Here is a 24,015-nt window from a genome sequence, read left to right as displayed (position 1 = left end):
GCAGTCATTACACACAACATAGAAAAAAGGAAAACAAAACGATCAGATCATTAAGTGTTTAGAAATAACCTTTATTGTTCACAAAAATGCATTTTCAAAACAAAATTCTTGTTTAGCCTGTGTAGTCCTAAAATAATATATACTTTTGTTGTAAAGTTTATATATATATATATATATAAACTTTACAACAAAAGTGCATACAATATCTACTCTATAACATCATGTCGATGTGCTGGGTCAGGCCACAGGACTTCATCTACATCACAGGCCACATTCTCCCTTGCCAGGCAGCGTGGGTAATAACTTCTAGTGTGCCGGATCCACGCTTGGCATGCATCCACACCTATATCATTACAGGCCAGTTCCATGGCCTGCAAGAGATTTTCCCTGGTGTAGGATTGTCGGTCATAAACCTTCCAGCGCCATGCAGAGAAGAACTCCTCTGTTGGATTGAGGAAAGGGGAGTATGGTGGTAGGAAAACATTCAGGAATTCTTGGTTTCTAGTGAACCACTCTCTGACCTGCACGGCATGGTGAAAACTCACATTATCCCACACAATGACATAGACAGGATGCTCTGTCTGTTCATGATCCTGCTGCTGAAACCCTAACACAATATCCCGAAGATCACTTAAAAATGTCAGGAGGTGTTGAGTGTTGTATGGCCCCAATGTGGCATGATGGTGGAGAACACCATGATTGCTGATTGCAGCACATAAAGTGACATTGCCACCACGCTGGCCAGGAACTGTAACAATGGCTCGTTGGCCAATCACATTCCGGCCTCTCCTCCTCCTTTTGGTCAGATTGAACCCAGCTTCATCCATATAAATATATTCATGTGGTTGTTCTGAGGAATCCAGTTGAAACACTCTCTATGGGAAAATACATATAGCTTTGTAAGCTGTACAGCATAAGACAACCTTATGCTGTAGAGTAGACAGCAGTATTGAACACCTACCTGTACATAGTGGAATCTTTGCTCCTTGACCCTTTCTGAGTTGCGCTCAAAGGGTACTCTGTACAGTTGCTTCATCCGCATCCTGTTGCGTTTTAGGACACGATCAATGGTGGAAATGCTGATACTGGTGATGCCTTCAAAATCAACATGGTCGTCAATGATCTTCTGCTGTATTTCACAGAGTTTGACTGAATTGTTCTGACGGACCATGTCAACAATGAGGGTCTCTTGGCGTGGGGACAACATAGATGGCCTCCCTCCCTGATGTGGCAATCTGGTAATTCTACAAAAAGAACATGCAATTACAAAAAAATACATGTAGTACGAGGCCTACAAGTATATTGGAAAATGAGTGTAATGAAACACCTTTTTATTGAGTCATACTGCACAAATGTACAAAATGAAAAAAAGCAATTACGTGTTCTCTTCTCTGAATCTTCGGACTATGGTGGACACAGTGAATCTGCTTAGGTTGGGCTGAACTCGAAGTCCCGCTTCCCTAATTGTCAACCCGTGGACAAGAACATGGTCTATGACAGTTGCCCGTATTTCATCTGAAATATTTGTTCTTCGTCTCATACCTCCCCTTCCTCCTCTTCCACCTCTTCCACCTCTTACTCTTACTCTGCCTCTCTGATTGTTTCTGTCCATAGTGAGACTTCAACAAACAGGGCCCCATGGACTGGCTTATATTGGTGTCTTCACCTCATTAGTCACATGTGTTATCAATTTTGAGTTGCAGTGTTTAAGTTGAAACACCTGTGCTTTCATTGAATTTCCCTTTTGCCAGCTGTGCTTAACATTATGCAGCCCAAGTGCATCAGAGTGCCAAATGTGTTTTAGTGGGTGAAAATATGTTTGCAAGTTGTTGTTGCAAGTGTCTAACTAGGTGAAAAGTGCTTAAGGTTCTGCCAAAAGATTGACCATTTCAATAAATGGGTTCAGGGCACTGAGCATTTGGTTCAGACAACCGGGTTTAGTGTTTTAGCAATTGAGAAAAACTGTAATAAAAAAACAAAATAGATAAATGAATAATATATCGATAACTGTGTTATTAGTTGTAATTAATTAAAAAGAGTTGTGATTAGACAGTTTTAGCTCTCTCTCTCTCTCTTTCTCTTTCTCTTTCTCTTTCTCTCTCTCTCTCTCCATGTCTTCTTCATATCAAACCAGTGTGGTTTTGGTTAAAAAAAAAAAAAGTAAAACCTTTTACTGGATCTCTTCTCTCTCTCTCTCTCTCTCTCTCTCTCTCTCTCTCTCTGTGTGATATGTGGGTGTTTACTGGATCTTTGCTCTATTCATAGGTATGAAGCTGCTGTTTCCCGCATTGTTTGACACAAGCAAACGTCAAGTTTGTGTATCCCAGCCAGTGTTCACTAGGTTTACTGTAACAAACAGCCTAGCTAGCACTGCGATCAGCGGCTAATGCTGCTGCACCTAGCCTTAGTGCTGGAGAAACTTCCCTTTAAATGCTCTAATAGTGGAGTTCATTCCTTGCCAGGCCAGACCTGTTTTGGTGGCATGATAGTGATGTACACAATATTAGGCAGGTGGTTTTAATGTTATGGCTGAGTTATCGCTGAGTTATGGCTGAGTTATGTCAGCTGGCTGGTTCAGTAATGGACAGAGAACAGCGTGGATTCTTCAGTGCCCCTTAAAGAAAGCTTTATGTAGATAAAGCAGATAAACTCTGAGTTAGTGTGCGGTAGGTAAAAGGCTTTCAGAGCTGAGCGTCCTTCACAGTGACATCATCTCACCCAGCTACATCCACTCTGCTCATGCTTTAACGTCATCGCTGTTCTGCTTGTGCTCCTCGGTCATTAGATACGAGCGGGATGTTGACGCCTTGGTGTCAAACAGATTAAACAGATCAAACATAGATATAAGGAGACATTATGGACAAAAGTACTGGGACACCTGTTTATTCATAGTTTCTTCTGAAGTCAAGGGTCTCTAAGAACACAATGTAAAAGGAAACATGGGAACAAATAACATTAGAGAACTTTACTTATTCCATAATATCCTAATGATTTAAATTGTTATTTAAGTAAGCTTAAATTAAGTAAAAGTTTTTCGGTGAGCATGTGCAGAGGAGTGATATGGGAGAACTTTCTATTAAACTTAAATTTACTGCATAAAGTTGCTGTATTTATATATAAATATATATGAGTATGATGGGCATATGCCCCCCACCACTAACTCACCATCAGTGTGTAGTCTTGCCCCTTCTCTTAGGTTTTTTAATTCTATTTTGTTAATAGTAATTGTTGACTGCCTGGCCACAGTGTTATAGGCCTGAGAGCAATGCACTAATTAGAAGGGGTGTCCACAAACATTTGGACAGATATAGATATAGAGTAGAGGACTCCATCTGGGTGGCAGTGGAGATGCCATGGGTTGCTAGAAGAAGACTTTTATGCTTTATGCTTTGTTAGTGCAGTTGCGTAAGACAGAGACGCCGTGCAGATGGTTATTATAACAGTTGTTATAACATGCTTGTCTACAATTTGTTTGTTTAAACCAATAACTGTATGCCACAGATGAGCCAGTGTGTGTTTGATGGGTGGTCTGCTTAAAGTAATAACTCTATACGACTGTTTATGACTGGATTTATAATAAATACAGCTGTGCAGTCTGCTGTAAGGATTTGATTGCTTTCCACCCTGGGAGGGTAAAATCAGGTTAACAACACTTATATTCAAAACTCAGTGTATTCATTTTCTGCAAATAAATGTTCTCTAAAGAAAAATAATTTGGAATTGTGAAGAAATATTGCCCGTAGATTATGGAATAAAACAACAAACATACTAAAATTTGTAATTTTGTATATGCCAAAAATATTTCGTAATACATTTATTATTATTATTTTTTTTTACTGAACAATTATTTCTGAAATGGCAAACAAATGACTTTAAATAAATAAACACTTTTTAAAATATATGTAACGTAAATATCTTGGTAATTTCATACTTTGCTCTTGTCACAGTTTAGCCCATGTCTGCCTTGTGTTTCTCCCTCATTTGGTCTCTTGTGCTCCTGCCCCTCTGTTTACCTGTCATGTTTCCCAGCCATGTGCTCCTGTTGTGTTTTGGTCCTGTCTCCGCCCTAGCCCCACCCTGTCATCAGTGATTTGTAACCCCGCCCCCTCTTGATTGATCCTCAGGTGTTTCCAGTTTCCTGTTCCCTCCTCGTGTATATAAGCCCCTTTGTTTCAAGCCTTCTTTGTCTAGTCTTTTGTTGGTTTGTTTGCTGTCTGTGTTCAGGTTTGTTTCATGCTGTTTCTTAGATTCCTGTTTTCAAGTTTAGTGTTTTGTAGTTATGTATTCAGTGTAACTTTGGTTTATTTTGTTTGTTTGTTAATTTGTTTTAGTTTTTATTAATTTAATAAAAATAATTATATTCTGCACTTACGTCCATCCCCTCACTTCTGTAACAGCTCTAATATGTTTGATAAAAACATTTTTGGATTTCAGATCAGCTGGTAGGAAGCATGTTCTGTGGAGTTGTTTTATCACACTAATTTATCTTTCTCCATTTCTGTGTAAACATGCAGATATTATCTTCTTTATATCATAAACACAACCAGCACTATTCGGCTGTAGTTTGGCTGCAGTCACTAATGGTCAGTAACTGACTAAACATCCTTCTGTAAATCCATTTGGCCTGAAATTAATTAAACTCCATATACAGGAAGAGCGAGAGTTTCCTCTGTTGTACAGGAAACCGCAGGTTAACAGGTTATTTCTGGTTTATTTTACACTGTTTTTAAGTTACTACGTGATTCCTTATGTGTTCCTTAATAGTCTGATAGATCACTTTACTATTCATTTATTATGTAGGAAAATAAAATTAAAAGGTGTCCAAACTTTTGACTTTTGGTACTGAAGAATAGAGAAAGGTGTCAAACCTGAGCATATTCAAATATACTGCAGTTAGGGCTGGACAATAATATGATATAGATATTTTTAAAATAGATATTTTCTTCTTTAACCAAATGCCACCATCTTGTGGCTGAAAGCAAGCACTGCAGAACTGCAGAAAATATACATTTTTATTTTCTATTATTATTATGTATTTATAATTGTACATATAAGTGTACATATAATTATGTAATCATCAACACAAATAAAGCCGTTAAATCTGTAAAAAAAATGTTATGTTTGCACCAGGAGTAAAGCAGCATAAAGTTATCCAAAAGCAGTGTGTAAGACTGGTGGAGGAGAACATTATGCCAAGATGCATGAAAAATTATTAAATTAATTAATTAATTAAAAGTTATTAAAAAAACAACCAGGGTTATTCCACCAAATATTGATTTCTGAACTCTTAAAACTTTATGAATATGAACTTGTTTTTTTTGCATTATTAGAGGTCTAAAATCTCTTGAACTGCTTGAATTTGTGCACCAGGTGTGGCTTTATCCAAAAGTTATCCAAAAGCAGTGTGTAAGACTGGTGGAAGAGAACATGATGCCAAGATGCCTGAAAAAAATTTAATTATAAACCAACTAGAGTTATTCCACCAGATATTGATTTCTAAACTCTTAAAACTCTTTTATGAATATGAACTTGTTTTCTTTTTTTTTCACTATGTGAGATCTGAAAGCTCTGCATCCTTTTCTTTTTCTTTTTTTTTTTTTTTGTTATTTAAGCCGTTTTCACCTAATGTTCTGTAAATAAATGCTCTAAATGAGAATATTTTTATTTGTAATTTGGGAGAAATGTTGTCTGTAGTTTATAGAACAAAACAACAATGTTCATTTTACTCAAACATATAAACCTATAAATAAAAGTGTGTCTGTATTTGTTAGTTAGTTTATGCAGTTGTTGACTGGTTGTTATAAAGCCGGTATTGTTGCAGTTCTCTGTCTGCATTGCTCTCATTCCTCTGCTGTTGGTCGGGTGGGTGCAGCTCAGCAGGCGGAGCAGGAAAAAGCCCAACTCCAGCAGCAGAAACAGAAACAGACGGAATGAAAGCGAGTCATGGAGCTGTGTCTGAGCTGAGCTCACAGCAGCAGATTTCCTGAGATCCGGACATTCAGATGGAGCCGACCAACCTACAGGTAGGATAAACTCAGACTATAGACTCTTCAGACTGTGTTCAGGTTCTGATCTCAGGGCTCTCAGCGGTCTGATCATGAAGCTTTTCTACCAGAATGACCAGGAGCTGCTTAAAAACGAATCACAGACTTCCTGAAAGAGTGGAGCACAGTCCAGCACAGCACAGCACAGCACAGCACAGCTCAGCACAGTCTAAACACTTTATGAATTAAAAGTGTGATAGTTAGTTAATGACTGGGAATAGCTTGGATTAGAAGGTTTAAAACCTCTTGTTTACTTTACAAAGGAAAACAAGGAAGACTGGCACGGCATTATTTTGAAAGTGTGCCATGCCTGCCTGGCATAACTCCTCCCCTTTTATACAGATAACAGTTTAAGAGTGTGTCAACAGCACATATGAATATATATATATATATGGGATTGGGCCACATGGGTTCCATATTGCCCAGATTACTTTACATGACTTTACTATATATGACTTTAGCAAATAAAGTTTTGGACAAGAACAGGAGGTTCCTAGCTTTGCCATGAATTGAAGAATATGTTACACTTACAGATACATTTTTACATTTTTATTTGAACAAAAATCTTGAGGCATTTGAGAAAATGGAATCTGAAAATATAAGAGACCACTTCAGACCACTTTCTGAATCAGTTTCTCTGATTTTGCTGTTTGTAGGTATATGTTGTTGTTTTATTCTTTAAACTATGGACACATTTCTTCTCAAATTTTAAATATGATTATTGTCATTTTGAGTGTCATATTTGTCATAATTATAGTTTTAAGAGTTCAGAAATCAATTTTGGTGGAATAACCCTGGCTGGTTTTTAATCACAGTTTTTAATCATGCATCTTGGCATCATGTTCTCCTCCACCAGTCTTACACACTGCTTTTGGATAACTTTATGCTGCTTTACTCCTGGTGCAAAAATTAATTCAAGCAGTTCAGTTTGGTGGTTTGATGGTTTGTGATCATCCATCTTCCTCTTGATTATATTCCAGAGTTTTTTAATTTGGTAAAACAAGCAAAAATCTTTTTAAGTCTCCATATTTTTTCCAAAGCTGTATGTACAGTATTTTACAAAAGTGAGTGCATCCCTCACATTTTTGTATATATTTTCTTATATATTTTCATGGGATAACACTAAAGGTATGACACTTTGATATAGTGTAAAGTAGTCAGTGTTCAGCTACAGTATAACAGTGTAAATCTGCTGTGCCGTCAAAATAACTATCCCAACACACAGCCATTAATGTCTAAACTGCTGCAACTAAAGTAAAATGAGTACATCCCTAAGAGAAAATGGTCAAATTGTGTCCAATTAGCCATTTCCGCTCCCCAGTGTCATGTGACTCGTTAGTGTTACAAGGTCTTAAGTGTAAATGTGGAGCAGGGCTGTTAAATGTGGTGCTTTGGGTTCAACTCTCTTATACTGAACACTGGATATTCAACATGCCACTTTATGTCGAGATGGCAAGAAGCTGTGAGAAACAGAATTGTTGCTGTTGCTGTTTTTTTTGCATTATTTTGCATATGCATTTAAGATTTATTCATTGTCTCATAAAAGAAATATGTGCAAGGTATGACTGGCAAAAATAGATAGAAAAAAACCTAGAATTTATGGTTATTAGAATTTATTAATATAGGTTTTGACAGTTTTGGCCAAATGATTTTGGTTGCTGAATATTCTGTGCATCCTTAGAAACATATAATAGTAATAATAATATTAGTATTAATATGTACAGTAATCTAATTTACTGTATTGTGTATATTATACAGTATTACTCCACAACTACAGTATTATTTGGTGACTGAACCGTATACTCACAAATGATTTGTTAAGTTATTTTAAAAGGTTATATAGAGAATGGTTTAGATTTTATTTATATATTTTGTTTTATGTATTTTGTTATTATCCATAACCTCATTGAATAATCCCTTGATTAGTAACTCTGTTTTTATTTATTTATGTGTTGTTTTCAACATTTTCACTGTATGAATAACAAGATCGACAAGCCTAGTTTTTCCTGACCACTATCTGTAGCATTTCGTGTATGATACGGGTGTCTCAGGCATTTTTTTTAACAATAGAACAGAAGAGTCTGATATACTTTCCATTCTTATTAGTAAAAGTCCTTAAAAAAGATTTGGAAAAAAAGCTTGGTTAAATTTGTGGTCTTACAGGGTCAGGTTAACATATTATCATACATATCACATATTTCTCACACACATTTCTCATGGCAGAAAGCCATAGCAGTGGCCACCAAAGCTTCACAAGAAGATCAAGCTGGAAACTATGAGGAGGCCATCAAATCCTACCAGCACGCCGTGAAGTATTTTCTGCACATAATAAAGCGTGAGTGATAAAGTGATGTTTTAATTACAGTACATGAATTTTGATGTTTATATTGATGTTTTTTATGGTGTTTTTAGACTATTTTATGTATGTGTTTGAAGCCATGTTTAGATCTTGTGTGTGTGTGTGTGTGTGTGTGTGTATGTTCAGGTGAGCCACAGGGAAAAGAAGGCAATCAGAAGCTCAGGGAGAAGTGTGTCCAGTACCTGGACCGGGTGGAGGAGCTTCAGGATTATCTGGATAAAAAACAGGTCACTAGTGTGTGATTTACTCAGTATCTACAACCCTTCCTCACATGAAGATTAGTCATCACATAGTGACGTCACAATCACAGATCTGCACTACAGTACTGTGGTGATGTGAGTGGGTGAATGATTAACCCACAGACTGCACCTTTGTGGTTATTGTATCTTCAGCTATACACTATATATAGACAAATGTATTAGGGGGACACATGCTCTTTCATTATTAAAAGTATTTTAAAAAGGTAAGATTTTATCCCTTATCCCTACAATCCAGGCAAGGCTTTATTCTAGATTTTAGAACATTCATGAGAGGAGTGGATTCCCTTTAACCACAAGAGCATTAGTGAGGTTGATAGTGAGACCTGGCATTATTCATGGTGCCAATAGGATCATGATCATGAGTATATGTTTTAAAACTTTAACTGTATTTACACTTTTTTATTTTGAACAATTGGTAAAGAAAAATATGTTTTGTTCTCTCTTTCTCTCTCTCTCTCTCTCTCTCTCTCTATATATATATATATATATATATATATATATATATATTCTTTTAAATGTCTAAACCCACATGTGACAAAAGGGAGTTTTGCTTTGGGTGTGACCTGAGTGATTCTTTACATGGTACCTGTAGTCAAGGTTGCCAGATCTCCTTTAAAAAGTTAATCTATCAGGGAATGTACAATAACTAGACACATAGGCGAAAGAGAGAGAGCAGCAAAAAAAATATACACAGAATTTCAAAAGCCAGAGGAGGTGTTACAATAATCACTAAACATACTTTACAATCATCTCAGCCTATGAAAACTTTAAAAATATAAGAGTCATCAGCCGCAGCAATTTTTCAAAAGTATTATTCTATTTTTATTTTTATTTTCTATTTTTTGACAAATAGGTTTATTGCAAGATTTAACCATAGCAATATACAATCAACAGAAATTATTTTTTAACTATCAAAAATCAAGGGTGAGAAAGAAAGAAGAAGGAAGTATTATTATGTTTTATTTCTCATTTAAATGAAATTGTAATGCTTCCAATCTTTTAGGGATCTACCCATTTTTATTTTTATTTTTTCATTATTTAAAGAGGGGTCCATTGACTTAAGTCTGCAGCGATACTTTTTTTATTAGCTAAAGTCACACACAATATAGAACAATATACAACAATACAAACTATTGTAGAGGATGTCATAACTACAAATTAGAAGCTAGAGAGTGGAGTGCATACATAAACATACAGAACAGAGGAGCAAATTTATACAATGAGAATCTTAAAACAATATATTTTTTTAGAAATCTGGTGTAAGAATGTACAGCAGTGAGACTTCTCGCTTTTCGGTGTGTGTGTGTTTTTTTTGTACCAACATGGCAACCTTATTGTGGAGTCATTCAGCGTGACGTCAGGATGGTTTTTCGTGTGTTTTTTCGAGGCGGAAGTGACACTCGACATTTTAGTTACGGAAGTTTTTCCTCCTCCATTATCGCTTAATAATAATCTGAATAAACGCACTTTTCCCGCGCGGTCGGTTGTGCTCCTCTCGGCGCGGTGTTCGGGCTCGGATGGTGGCGGTGTAGCGGGGTAGAGTAGCCGGGTGTCAGTGAGCGGAACGCCTCGAGCTTCTTCGGCCTGTGGTGTTTGTGATCATTAGCCTGATGGCTGCGACCAACAACCTGCAGGTAGGAGCTTCACACACACAGCCGAGACCCGAGCGTCCTTTCCCAGGCGATTAAACACGGAAAACAGCTCATTACACTTCGATTAAACACATATTTACTTATTTATAAACCCTTAGTTTCGGTACAGGATCGGGGTTTGTGGCGCTGCTGCTGCTAAAACTCAACACTGTGGACTGGAGTTCAGTGTTGTTCAGTTAGTTAGCCACCCGTGGCTAATGTTTATAAAACACCAGCAGAGATAAAGTTATTTAGCTAGTTTTTAAAACCTGTTAAGCCTAGACAGTTGGCTAGTTTTAAAATAAAAGTTTTGTTTTAAAACCATATTTAGTGGTAAAGTAGGTTAGTTAGGTTAGTAGGTTTAGAAAAGATGTCACTAGCTAGATAATTAACTACCTACGCTAACGTTACCTAGCCTCAAAAACAAGTGCTAGCTAACTAACTTGCTAACCTAGATATGTTTACTAAGAATCATATAAGCTAGCTAGTTTGCTTACCCTATGTTAGCTAAGCTATTCAATTACTTGTTAGTTAACATAGATATGTTTATTAAGGAGCACATAAGTTAGCTAGGATAGCTAAATTATACAGTTAGCTTGCTAGCTTAACGTTACCTAAGTATAGATGTGTTTCGTAAGGAACACATAAGCTAGCTAGCTAGTTAGCTTAGCTAGGTTAGCTAAGCTATACAGTTAGTTAGTTAGCTAGGTTTGCCAAGCTTTACAGTTAGCTTGGTAGCTAACCTAGATATGTTTTGTAAGGAATACAAAAGCTAGCTAGTTAGCTATGTTCGCTAAGCTATATAGTTAGTTAGCAAACTGTTAGCTAAGTTAACCAGTTAGTTAGCTAGATTAACTAAGTTATACAGTTAGTTAGCTTGCTAGCTAATCTATATACGTGTATACTAAATAAGTAACACATAAGGTAGTTAGCTAGGTTAGCTACCCTGTAAAACTAGCTTGGTTGCTAGATAACCTAGATATGTTTTGTAAGGAATAACTTACATAAGATAGCTATTTAGCTAGATTAACTAAGCTATACAGTTATTTAGCTGGGTTAGCTAAGCTATACAGTTAGCTTGGTTGTTAGCTAACTAACTGACATGTTTCGAAAGGAACACATAAGCTAGTTAGTTAGTTAAATTAGCTATTCAATACAATTATTTAGCTTGCTAGCTAACTAAGCTTAAAGATAAGGTAAGCTAACCTAGTTCTTAAGATATGTTAAACCTATACAGTTGACAAGCTTAAAAGCCAGTTTAATAAGCCAGTTCAATAGGTTTTCAGGGGATGTTATACTAGTAACTTTAGAAAATATTTAGCTTGCTAACTACCTAAAATCAAAACCAACTGCTAACTAGGTTAGCTAACCTATCATTAGATACGTTTCGTAAGATACACATAAGTTAGCTAACCAATACAATTAGTTAGCTTACTAAATTATTTTGATTTAGTACATCATTTTTAGATTCCAAGTCGTTAATTGGAGACAGTCAGCAAAAAGATCTTTAAATAACCACCTGGTAACGTTATCTCAATATAACAACTTTCTATTTTAAAATAATGACTTACTACAGATAGGTGTAGTAAACATAGTTTTTATTTTATTACAGTTTTATTTTAATTCAATATTTTCAATTTTTAATGTATATTTGTGTTTAATTACATACAGAAATATCTGAAAATAAGCTTAGAGACCTTACTTTTTAATACATATATATATATGATAAAAATGATTTAATATTCTAAATAAATAAAATGTAAATAACTCAAAGCTGGTTGATGAGCACGCGCAAATCTGTGTGTTATATTGATGCCACTGTAGGCTGCCAAATTATGCAAATTATCCCCCTTTATCTTTTACTATGCTCTGTGAGCCTTGTGATTGATATCACACCGTCCAGGTAAGGAGGACCTGTGGGTGTTCAATTAGTCAAGCTTGAAAAAGGACAACATAGAACAATCACTGCAGTGTATTTGCTTTGCATTATTATCTGCAGATATAACAGTAAATATTACATTTTCCCTTTCTTTGACTCAATCCTTACCTCTGTAGTAGTGAGTTAATGTGGAAGTGAAACTTGGTATAAAAATTGTTGCAGCTGTTTAAGCTGCTTTTTGCTTGTTTCTTTCTCTGCATTAAAGGGCTTATACAATGTAAAATGCCCCCTTTTTCAGAATCAGACAAAGGTTAAAGTAGTTTGTAGACATTGTTGAAGTTTTGGAATATATAGTGTTTGCTCCCATTGTCAATATATGCAAATTAATCTGCAAAAAATGCCAACATTTACATATATTTACCTATTTGATTTACAGTAGTGTAGCCTTGGCGTTTAGTTTGCTACAGATTGTGGGTTGGTATCTGAAGAGGCAGCCAATCTAAACAGAGGTCATTTACATGTCAATCCTAAAGGCACAGCAACAAAAATATTTTAAATAGGAATCTCCCAATCACATTGTTTTGCCCATTTGAGTTTGAATCGTTTGATTTTGAGCATCTGCCGATACCGAGCCCCAATCCGATACTTTGACAATGCTGTAATAATAAAACAAAAAACACACATATAAGTTGTCCTTTATGGTTATTTAAATAAATATCCAATTGTTATTGAAACAACAATATCAAAAATTACTGTTTTTTATCACAAAACAAACACATACTAAATAGCCATTTTTTTTCCTTGTAAATATGCGTATTTTCTTAAATTAAAGAAATAAAAACAAATGTCTATAAAATCCAATATCGCACAGAAATATGTCACAATTATCAGAGTATACAAAATTAAGTTTAAAATGTGTTTTGAAGTAAAATAGGTCCTAAATAGCTCAATATTATAACTCTAACATTTGTTCCTATGTATTGACTTACCAGGGGGAAACTAATTAAGGGACACACACACACAGAAAGACAGGCACATGGACAGAGTAGGAGTGTAATAGCTGTGCTGTGGCTAATTGTGCTGTACAGAGCCGGTCGGATCCAGATCTTTTCCACCCGATTCTGATTATATAATCAGATCGGGGACATCTCTACTTTTAAGTTATATCAAAAATGAAGTCTAAAACCCAGATTAGGACTGGACAAAATGCTTTCTAGTGTAGATCACTGTTGGTACTGCTGTTTACTCCAAAATGGGGCTTAATTAATCAATTTCTGTGAAGCTTGTGATAGTATTTTTTGATACCTATGCTGTGACAACTTTATTATTATTTTAAAATCAGTTGTGCTATTGTTACAGCCTGGTCCTGAAGTGTGAATTGTGATTTTGTGTTCACAGAAAGCTATAGACCTTGCCAGTAAGGCAGCCCAGGAGGACAAGGCCCAGAACTACGAGGAGGCCCTGCGACTCTACCAGCATGCAGTTCAGTACTTCCTACATGTGGTGAAATGTGAGTACACAGAGCCAGTGCTGGACAAAATAATAAATCCTTACACGGGTCATGATTTTCTCATTTCTGTGCTCACATCAACAGATGTGGCATCAATTCACTTATAATGCTGAGGATTTCATGATGGGTTTCCAAATGTTTCTAATTGTGTTTAGTGTGCAAAACTCTTTTTTTCTGATATTTTTTCTACCTCTAATGGTAAAATAATGGTCTGCTAAAATATTTAACCACTGTGACCTTTTAATATTATAAAACATTTTATTTAGCTAAGGCTAATCCAACAAATATTGGTATTTTTTTTATTATTCTTACTTGACTCTCCTGTTCTGTTCTGGGTCAAATTGAACTGTTTTAGAGTTTGAAGATCTTGTTAAAATTGTTAAAATTATTTTTTCAGTATGAAACATCTTCTGCTTGCCTTAATGAGTGTAATCAACATAAAACAAGAAAATGGTTCATCTCACATATTTGCAACAAATTACTCCCTGCAAAAACTGAAACTAAAACAAAGAAATTGCAGTGTTATGTTTTAATGTTATGTAAAACTATTGTGTTTTATATGTTGATCTTTCAAAAGTAATGAAGTATTACTTTATTGCTGTTCCTGACAAATGAACATAACAGGAGGGTTAAATCAGACTGTTCTAAAGCAGTGTCCTTTCTGAGTTAGCATAAAGAATGAAGAAGTGGTATGTTGATATCTGTTAGTTCTGAAGCATATCTAACCACTAAATTGTGGTGTTTTCTTGACCGGGTGAAATGATTATTGCCGTTTGAAAGGTATATTTACTGGAGAAAAATGTGTGTGCACATATTTTCCCACTAATTCACATTCCTGTACTGGCAAAAGACATGTTTGGACTCTACACTTGTAGCTCCAGTGTAAAACTGAAAAAAGAAAAGATGACTTGGGTACGGTAATTGAATATTTTAATTTATGAATTTGTGTAATTTGAGACATCAGGCTCTTCAGTTTAATCGAATATCTGTGTTCTTGTTTGGTTCTCAGATGAAGCTCAGGGGGACAAAGCAAAACAGAGCATCAGAGCCAAGTGTGCAGAGTATCTGGACCGAGCGGAGAAACTGAAGGAGTATCTAAAGAAGAAGGAGAAAGCCCCTGCAAAACCTGTGAAGGAGTCCCAGTCAGACGATAAAGGGTTTGTATATTTATACATATGTTTTTTAATGTATTGTTAATGTTAATATAAACCTATAAGCTATTATCTGTTCTGTGATTTAGCTATTTATAGGTTTATATTTGAGTAAAATGGACTTTGTTGTTTTATTCTATAAACTACAGACAACATTTCTCCCAAATTCCAAATAAAAATATAATCATTCAGAACATTTATTTACAGAAAATGATAAATGTCTGAAATAACAAAAAATAAAGATGCAGAGCTTTCAGATAATCTCAAATAATGCAAAGAAAACAAGTTAATATTCATAATATAGTTTTAAGAGTTCAGAAATAATCAATATTTGGTGGAATAACCATGGTGGTTTTTTATCACAGTTTTTGTTTTTATGCATCTTGGCATCATGTTCTCCTCCTCCACCAGTCTTACACACTGCTTTTGGACAACTTTATACTGCTTTACTCCTGGTGCAAAAAAATCCTCTTGATTATATTCCAGAGGTTTTCAATTATTAAACTAAAAATAAATAAAACAGATAATAAAGTATAGGATGTCTAAATAAATAATAAATAAATAAGCTAACAATCGTATGTATTTTCTTTTTTTCTTTGTAGAAATGAGAGTGATGAAGGAGAAGATCCAGAGAAGAAGAAATTTCAGAATCAGCTCTCCGGTTGGTTATTAAGCTGATATTTTCTTATGTCTCTCAGTCTGATTTTTACTGTAAATATCACATTTATATAAGATAATTAAGATTAAATGAACAATTTAGAACAGTTGAAGTGTGAGTTTAGTTAACGGAGAGTGTTTCTCTGTAGGGGCCATCGTCATGGAGAAGCCAAACATTCAGTGGAATGACGTTGCTGGGCTGGAGGGAGCTAAAGAGGCACTGAAGGAAGCTGTAATTTTACCCATCAAATTCCCACATCTCTTCACAGGTCAGCATTTTCATTCTCACGAAGAACAATGTACCTATATTTGGACTTTGGACTGAGAAAATAAAGTAATGTTTAGTTTTTAACGCTCCACAAATTGGCCAAACATAAATAGATATATTTATATCTATACCCATAATCCTTTTAATAAAATGTTTGCAGTTTGCTGGGTATTAAAATCCTTCTTTTATTAAATTAGAACCATTTGAAGTGTCCAGTGCAAGCCTTCCTTGACAAATAAGCCATCCATCTTTTTCTGTTCAGGTAAAAGAACTCCATGGAGGGGGATTCTGCTCTTCGGACCTCCAGGCACAGGAAAGTCTTATCTGGCCAAAGCCGTAGCCACAGAGGCCAACAACTCCACCTTTTTCTCCATTTCCTCCTCAGACTTAGTGTCCAAGTGGCTGGGAGAAAGCGAGAAGTAAGTTGTCTATTTGTCTTGGCTTACCGGAACACTTAAGGTTTCTCAGTTTAATGCTGTCTGGTGGCATTTACACGCTAATTTAGCCGAAAATGCTAATGCTGCTGCACCCAGCCTTTGTGTAAATCTGGAAATCTGAGCTTATTGTAAATAAACAGAAGTACTTTACTTACCCACGTAAACCCAAATAGTTTTCAGGAGAGAAATATGTGTCGATTAACATCCAGCACTATTTTTACTTTAAAATAATGTGGTTGTTTTTTTTAAAGAATTATAGTTTTGTTTGCTTAGCTTAGCTTTACTACAACCACAACCACTCAGCAGCAAAACCTTCTAAATTAGAAGGAAAACATGGCGACACCACTGTTCCTTACTAGTGTTGCATAAAGCACCTTATAATTTGGTGCGCCGTATAGTGTGAAAAATACTGTAACTGTTTTTTTGTACTATAAAATCTTCTTGTTTTTCATCTGAGAGACAAGGTTAATGTATCATTCAATAGAACCCTAATAAACTTGATTGTGGTTTCAGTCACTGTATGACTCACTGTTATCTCTCATCAAAGACCTGAATATAAAAACTCATTGACATTTTCCTCTTTCTGCCCACCCATCTTCACCTTATTATTATTATTATTACTGATGAATATATTTAAGCTATTTTAATCGTCACAGTGGCTGCAGTACTCCCAGGTGAAAAGTCCAGCTCCTGTTATCAACAGCAGTGCTGGACTCTGGAATCACACGGCTGATGATTTGTTTCCTGCAGTTTGATGTTTTGTTAAAGCTGTATGGTCTCTGTTCTTTGTTTTTTAGGCTGGTAAAGAACTTGTTTACTCTGGCCAGAGAGAACAACCCCTCCATCATCTTCATCGACGAGATCGACTCCCTGTGTGGCTCTCGAAGTGAGAACGAGAGCGAGGCGGCTCGGAGGATCAAGACAGAGTTCCTTGTGCAGATGCAGGGTGAGGAAACGTTCCAGGTTACTGGTCATTTTAGTAACAGGGATAAATTGGTAAATAATTAAAGGAACATGTTAAATAATTGAATTAATTGCCTAAACCTGTACACACACCACCACGGCGGCATTTACTAGCGGTTAGCTGCTAATGCTAATGCTGCTGCACCCAGCCTTAGTGGAAATCTGGAAATGTAAGCTTACTGTAAATAAACAGAAGCACTTAATTCACCCAAATAAACAGTTTTCAGGAGAGAAATCTGTGTAGATTAACGTCCAGCGCTCGTTTGACTTTTAAATAATAGGAATTACAGTTTTGTATATTTAGCTTAGCTTAGCTTAGCTTTACTTAACTTAACTTATGGGGGGTGGATAACTTAAGTTATCCACCCCCCACCACCACCCAGCAGCGAGACCTGCTCAATTAGAAAGAAAACATGGCGACACCCCTGTTCCTTATTAGTGAAGCAAAATGCACATTATGAATGAAAATGGACATTTAATGATAGTGTACCTTTTATACTGCGAAAATTACACTAATATCTTATGTTTTATAATTATGGGATTTCTGACACTATGACTCACTATGACTAAAATAATCTCTTTAATAAGAGTCTATTTATCTGTTTATCTCTTTAGGTGTTGGTAATGATAATAAGGGGATTCTGGTGTTGGGAGCCACAAACATCCCATGGACACTGGACTCTGCCATCAGGAGACGGTAATTCATACAGTATTCAGAACACTTGTACGGTGGATGGATTAAAATAAATGCGAACAGAACAGAGCATATGCACTAGTGCATCTCAAAAAAATTACAATATCAATGAAAAGATACTTTATTTCATTAATTCATTTCAAAAATGCGAAAATTATATATTATATAGATATATTACACACAGAGTGATCTATTTTAACATTTTTTTTTTTTTTTTTTATTGTTGATGATTATGAAGCTTACAGCCGATGAAAACCCAAAAATCAGTGTCTCGGAAAATTAGAATATTATATAAGAAAATAAAATGGTACTTTTAGTAGTGTGAGCAGTGTTTTTCCACTGTGTTATATCAAGTCCAAAGTCAGTGCAGTGTTTTCCAAGCTTCCCTCTGCTGACAACTTTTATGGAGATGAGGATTTCATTTTCCAGCAGGACTTGGAACACTGCCCACACTGTAACTTTACCAAAAGTATCAATTGGTCTTATATAATATTCTAGTTTTCTGAGACACTGATTTTTTTGAGGGTTTTCTTCGACTGTAAGCTTCATAATCATCAACAATAAAATAAAATTAAACGCTTAAAATTTATTATATAAGTTTAATATTTTGAACTGAATTACTGAAATAAAGTAACTTTTCAATGATATTCAACTTTGTTGAGATGCAGTAGTGTATATAAGTGTCTTACCATAGGATACATTTAAATTTTACAAATTAAACCTGCTTAGTTATCAGATTTAATGTAGGTGATGTGGGCTGAACAGCTGATTCAGCTCACACCAGACAGGTTTTTCGGCTCATTTCTCAAAACATGTGCATGTAAAGAAAACCACGAGATCCTGGAGCTTCAACATGAGTCACTGAGAGACAAGAAGAAAAGATAAAAAGCTCTGAGCTGGTGAGATTAGTGCAGCAGAACTGGTTCACAGAAAACCATGGTACACCAGTGTCTCAGACATGAGCCAAAAGGTGTAATAAGGTTTTGTTCAAGGAGCATTTAGGTTTTATTCATCACCTCTATGAATAAATCTGACTTAAAACCTCTTTAGATCAGAGCATTTCACACCAAACCACTCACTAAATCACTTTGTTTTCATCTTAACCATTTAAATAAGTTGATTTTTAATGAAATCTTTGGAATTTTACTGTAAAACTGACTTTTTTTTTTTGCAGATTTGAGAAGCGCATCTACATCCCCCTCCCGGAGGAGCACGCTCGTTCCTTCATGTTTAAGCTGCACCTGGGCAGCACACCCAACAGCCTCACTGAAGCAGACTTCAACACTCTGGGGAAGAAGACTGAGGGCTACTCAGGAGCCGATATCAGCATTATAGTGAGAGACGCACTGATGCAGCCAGTCAGGAAGGTTCAGTCTGCTACACACTTTAAACAGGTACGCTCCTCTTCTGTCCTGTAGAGCTGCTAATATTCCTTAAATCTTTAGAAATTTTAGAAAAAAAAAAACTAATGGAGCCTTATTTACTAAACACAAAAGTATAGAACTATGTACCAAATTTTCCAGACTTCACTTTCATTTTCCCAAAAACCATCAGAGCTCCTTATAATCCGGTGTTCTTTATGTATGAATTGTATCAGTCAGGTATTAAAGAGCAGTAAAGCCACTCCGCTTAAGTACAGAGTTATAAATATGAGTTTTTTTTTTGTGGTTTCTCCAGCACTAAGGCTGGGTGCAGCAGCATTAGCATTAGCCGCTAACCGCAGCACTATCCCGCTTGCCGTTAAGAGCTCTGTTAAAACAAGCTACGTGGGTTGAACCACCCTGGGTTACTGGAACACTTAGGGTTCCTCAGTCTAGCACTGTTAGTGCTAGTGGCTAATGCTAATGCTGCTGCACCCAGCCTTTGTGATGTACAAACTTGCTTTACTTTATTTTTTTTTTAAATATAAAGAATTACAGTTTATCTACTTAGGTTCTTCCCCATTAGAAGGGCAACATGGCGACACCCTTGCTCACTTCGATGTAGGCATCTAAATAGCATCGCTTAGTGTGCCTTATAATCCAGTGCAGTCCTTATGTATGAAAATAAACCAGAAAAATAGATGTTTATTGATTTACTTGTCATTTACATTATTTTTGCTTTTGATTCTTGCTCCAGGTACGAGGCCCATCAAGAGATGATCCGAACCTCATTCTGGATGATCTTTTGACCCCTTGTTCTCCAGGTGATCCGAACGCCGTAGAGATGACTTGGATGGAGGTTCCTGGGGATAAGCTCTTGGAGCCTGTGGTTAGCATGGTGAGTTCTGTCAGAAACTTGTTCTAAGGTGAATTTTAAAGGATAAAGAAAAGAAAAAGTCTTCAAGCCATGACTATATAGTTTATAGATTTTTTTACTGGAGTCTTTAGCTGTTCAAAATATACACAGCAATAAAAAGCAGAAGTAATCAAGTGTGTTTCAGAGGTACATTTACTAAATTTCTAAGGACTAATGAGCAATGTCTCAGTCAAAGTCTATATAAAGTCATAATAACATCTGTACATGTGTATATATAATATATTATTAGTATAATAATTTGTTTATTATATAATTAGTATATTATTTGTGTTATCAGGTGATATCAATTGCCCAGACTGGGTCACAAACAAAATTAACAAAATTAAACCCGCAATCAAAAGACGAGGGTTCAGGGTAACTGTCAGTCCAAAATCAGGTGACTTATGGAGATTCAAGGGGAACGCCTTATTCTAAGCCCCGCCCATTCGTGAAGAGATTCCAGAAGCAAAGGCAAAAAAAAATAAAATAAATAAATGCAAAGACTGACAAAATCCAAACTGAAATTATAATAAAAAAAAAATAACTGCAAAGAATAATAGTTAAAATATTAAAAATATATATTTGCTATGTTTTTTCTCTTTTGTTTCTCTTTTCTCTTAGTTTTTTAGTTATCAGTCTTTTCTTTCTGTGATTTGGGCATCAGGACACCAAATTATATCACATTAGGTTATTGGAATATGAAGAGGATTTTATTTTTAGAATAATAAAGTGTTTTGAAAAATAGATATATTTGCTGTGTTTTTTTTTTTCTCTTTTGAATTCGCAACATACTATTCTTCCTTTTGATTCTTAACATTTTATTAAAATTAAAATTTTTAATTTTAAATGATTTTATTTCATTATTATAGTTTTTTTTTGTGTGTAATACTTTTGGCCCAAAATTTACTCCATACATTGGATTTTATTTATTTATTTATTTATTTATTTATTATTTTTTATTTATTTATTTTTTTTTTGTGATCACAAGTGATTTTAATTCAGAATTTTCTTGAAATTTCAGCCGGATATGTTACGATCACTATCCAACACAAAGCCCACCGTGAACGAGCAGGACCTGGAGAAGCTACGGAAGTTCACTGAGGACTTCGGCCAGGAAGGCTGAGAGGGAGGCGTCTCTTCCAGAACCAAAGCAAACACAACCTGATTGTAAAGTCTTCTTCTGTTTCTTGTTTTTTCTCCCCCCCCCTCTTTCCTCCTCCTGGACTTTTTTCCCTTCGGCTGGCGGCTGAGCAGACGGCAGGTTTAAGCTGGTCTGGACGCTACATGGGAACCTGATGAGTGTGTTCATTCATTCATTCATTCATTCATTCATATACAAGCCTTAGTTTCTTTTTTTCTGTTTTAGTTTTTTCTCTTTTAAACTACAAGCCCAGGCTAAATGTTCAATACGTGTCTCTCTTTTAGACGAATCTCATATCGTAACCGTCTCCGTCTACACTTCCAGCTTAGCTACTTTTCTCATGAACAACTACGTTCAGTGGTACATGGCACTACTATGAAGTTCAGAGATGTTTCGGCTCATTCTTGGAGCGAAAGCCTTGTTTTGGGTTTGATTAATGAAAGCTGCGGATGGTTTAGAGGGTGGTGATCGTGTAAATGGACTGGAAAACTGAACTGAAAACGAATTATCCAGTAGAGCGAGGGGATTATTACAGATATTATATGTTATCGGTATGGAGATCTCTAAAACAATACTTTTAGGCCTCTTTGTGTCTGTAAAGATCGTTTTTGAGAGGATGGCGTTGAGGAGATGTGAGCTGAGCTGTAGTATAACCGTAACTATTTCAGACCAGACGCTTTTGTATATTTACAAAATTTCCCTTTGAAGCCCTTTATCTTGCATTGTTGGACCACATTAGGCATTACTCAGAGGCCTGTAGAGGGCCAAGCACTTAAAAGTGCGCGATCCATTATACATAATAATCTCCTCTGTAATTTCCTCTATACTGCAGTTATATTTGACAGAAAACTGTGAAACTGCAGTTTCTTTCATTGTGTGTAATCGTAAGTGTGAGTTCTGCACAGTGCAGGGCTGCCTCGTTTTGCTTTTACAGGAAGTGAAAAGGTGTGAAACTTTGGGTGTATTTATTTATTAAAACGTGATAAGCATTTTTACCTTTGTTAAATAGCTCTCCTCCGCTCTCCTGCAGCTTTCTGAGATCCTGTATTTTGTGCACTTTGCTAAAATAGGCCTTTAGAATGAGGACAATAAAGATAAATCACTTTTTACACCGTTATTCAGGCTCAAAGTAGCTCCACACCTCATTGATAGAATCTGGAGAGCCCAGATCTTTAAAACGAGGTGTTTAAAAATGTAAAACTGCACAAGAAGCTTATTAAAAGCTACTGTTTACATCCCATACTGTTAGTAAATCTTAAATTTAAGTCACAATAAATCAAATGTTGACCAGGAGAACGAATAGTAAAACTTTTTGAGCAGTGTTTATGTAACCTGTTGTCGGTTCTTTGCATTCTATTAGGGACAATAAACCAGATATATTTTCAGCAACAGCTGGAATTCATGCATTTCCATAGGAATTTATATTGCAATCTGCTCAACTTAAATCCTACCTATTCGTTCTCGTGCTCGACGGTTGACTTATTGTGACTTAAATTAAAGATGCCGGCACAGTGACTTTTAATAAACTTCTTGTGCAGTTTTATAGCTATAAATGCCTTATTTTAAGTGTCAGAGCTTTCCAGATTTTACCAATGAAGTTTGGAGCTACTTTAAACCTGAATAACTGTGTAAAAAGTGATTTAAGTGCATTTTCTCCATTCTAAAAGCCTGTTTAGGCAAAGTGCACAAAATACTGAATCTCAGAAAGCTGCAGGAGAGAGGAGAGAGACTTTTTTTTTTTTTTTTTTTAAATCATGTTTTAATAAATACACCCAAAATCAATTTTACACTGGAGTTCTCCTTTAAGGTAGGTCATGTGATTCGGGGTCAACACTCGAACATGCCTTCTTCACCTGGTCGCCTCGAAGCCGACACTTTTGCCGCGGCTAAGCTGACCACGTGCCTTCTACACGTATCTTCGTCTCTGCTCAGTTCAGGAAAAACAGAAGGTCTGTGTATATTATGTATTGGTCTGCATTCATATGTTCATCCACAGGCAGAATTTGGGGCACGGTTATTCAAATATTATTTGCACATTTCATTAAAATAAATTTTTAAAAAAATCATACTCTCAGATTGTATACACACCTGTACTCCTATGCACTTACGGTGTTGGTTTATATTTTCCTTAAAATGTTATTAAAATATAGAGAATATGGCTTTTAAGAAAATAATACTGTATACTTTTACAATAAATGTATACTCGTCTTTTTTCAGTTGAAAGTTCATCTGCTTCATGAGGTTTTGGTGTTGCTTGTTTCTTTTATTATACACATGTAAATAAAGGCTAAGATTGCAACAAACTCAAGGGTGTTAAAAGCATTTATTCATTGGTTGATTGATTCATTTATTCATTCATATTTCTATTACAGATTTGGGTCAATGTATTGTTAGGAGTCTTGCCTAAGGACTTTATTGGTGTATCGCAGCATTCAGTCACTTAGAGCGGGTATACAGAGTATTTCTAGCAACTATCATTGTTTTTTCAAAGACGTTAAACTAGCTTTATTATTATGCAGTGACTAATTTATATATATATAGTTCATATATTGTAATAATAATTATGATTGGGATTGTTAGTATTATTAATAATAATAATATTTATTTACTATACACAATTACAATGCGTGATGGTGATCCTGATATATAAATTAATGAAATTATTAATCTTCTTAGTGGGAAATATTATTTTTAGCTTCAGAGTTTAGTTGTTCTTTCTTCCTGTCTTCTGTGTGGCGCTGAAT

The 24,015-nt window shown here is 35.6% G+C and overlaps 2 protein-coding genes across 3 annotated transcripts; one reads left to right on the top strand and one right to left on the bottom strand.

Annotated features, from left to right (window-relative positions):
* Positions 1 to 206: 206 nt before the first annotated feature.
* LOC125804035 (uncharacterized) lies at positions 207 to 1,435 on the bottom strand. Its single transcript, XM_049483144.1, has 2 exons — positions 962 to 1,435; positions 207 to 875 (listed from the first exon to the last, which is right to left on the bottom strand). The coding sequence occupies exons 1-2, from the start codon at positions 1,277 to 1,279 to the stop codon at positions 207 to 209; spliced, it is 987 nt and encodes a 328-aa protein (XP_049339101.1). The 5' UTR covers positions 1,280 to 1,435.
* Positions 1,436 to 5,892: 4,457 nt separating this feature from the next.
* Positions 5,893 to 23,574, top strand: vps4b (vacuolar protein sorting 4 homolog B). 2 transcript variants are annotated; one of them, XM_049482027.1, is made up of 13 exons: positions 5,893 to 6,023; positions 8,268 to 8,379; positions 8,530 to 8,630; positions 13,572 to 13,683; positions 14,693 to 14,840; positions 15,437 to 15,495; positions 15,641 to 15,760; positions 16,022 to 16,178; positions 16,994 to 17,142; positions 17,775 to 17,856; positions 19,028 to 19,247; positions 19,972 to 20,112; positions 21,152 to 23,574. In XM_049482027.1, the coding sequence occupies exons 1-13, from the start codon at positions 6,003 to 6,005 to the stop codon at positions 21,251 to 21,253; spliced, it is 1,524 nt and encodes a 507-aa protein (XP_049337984.1). In that variant the 5' UTR covers positions 5,893 to 6,002; the 3' UTR covers positions 21,254 to 23,574. The 2 variants fall into 2 exon arrangements, with proteins under 2 accessions (XP_049337984.1, XP_049337985.1); XM_049482028.1 differs by lacking the exons at positions 5,893 to 6,023; positions 8,268 to 8,379; positions 8,530 to 8,630 and adding an exon at positions 10,031 to 10,297.
* Positions 23,575 to 24,015: the final 441 nt, after the last annotated feature.

The sequence above is a fragment of the Astyanax mexicanus genome, chromosome 8, assembly GCF_023375975.1.
Source record: "Astyanax mexicanus isolate ESR-SI-001 chromosome 8, AstMex3_surface, whole genome shotgun sequence".
Lineage (NCBI taxonomy): Eukaryota > Metazoa > Chordata > Actinopteri > Characiformes > Acestrorhamphidae > Astyanax > Astyanax mexicanus.
The sequence above is the reverse complement of the archived record's forward strand: the minus strand, read 5'-3'. Positions and strand labels throughout refer to the sequence as shown.

What these genes read in the sequence shown, in the direction of transcription:
- LOC125804035 (XM_049483144.1), bottom strand. Translation starts at nt 1,279, where the DNA reads ATGTATTTTTTTGTAATTGCATGTTCTTTTTGTAGAATTACCAGATTG. An exon ending in AAAGATTCCACTATGTACAG is followed by an intron (nt 876 to 961) that starts GTAGGTGTTCAA and finishes ATTTTCCCATAG; the next exon opens with AGAGTGTTTCAACTGGATTC.
- vps4b (XM_049482027.1), top strand. Translation starts at nt 6,003, where the DNA reads ATGGAGCCGACCAACCTACAG. An exon ending in TGGAGCCGACCAACCTACAG is followed by an intron (nt 6,024 to 8,267) that starts GTAGGATAAACT and finishes TTCTCATGGCAG; the next exon opens with AAAGCCATAGCAGTGGCCAC. An exon ending in GTTCCTTGTGCAGATGCAGG is followed by an intron (nt 17,143 to 17,774) that starts GTGAGGAAACGT and finishes TTATCTCTTTAG; the next exon opens with GTGTTGGTAATGATAATAAG.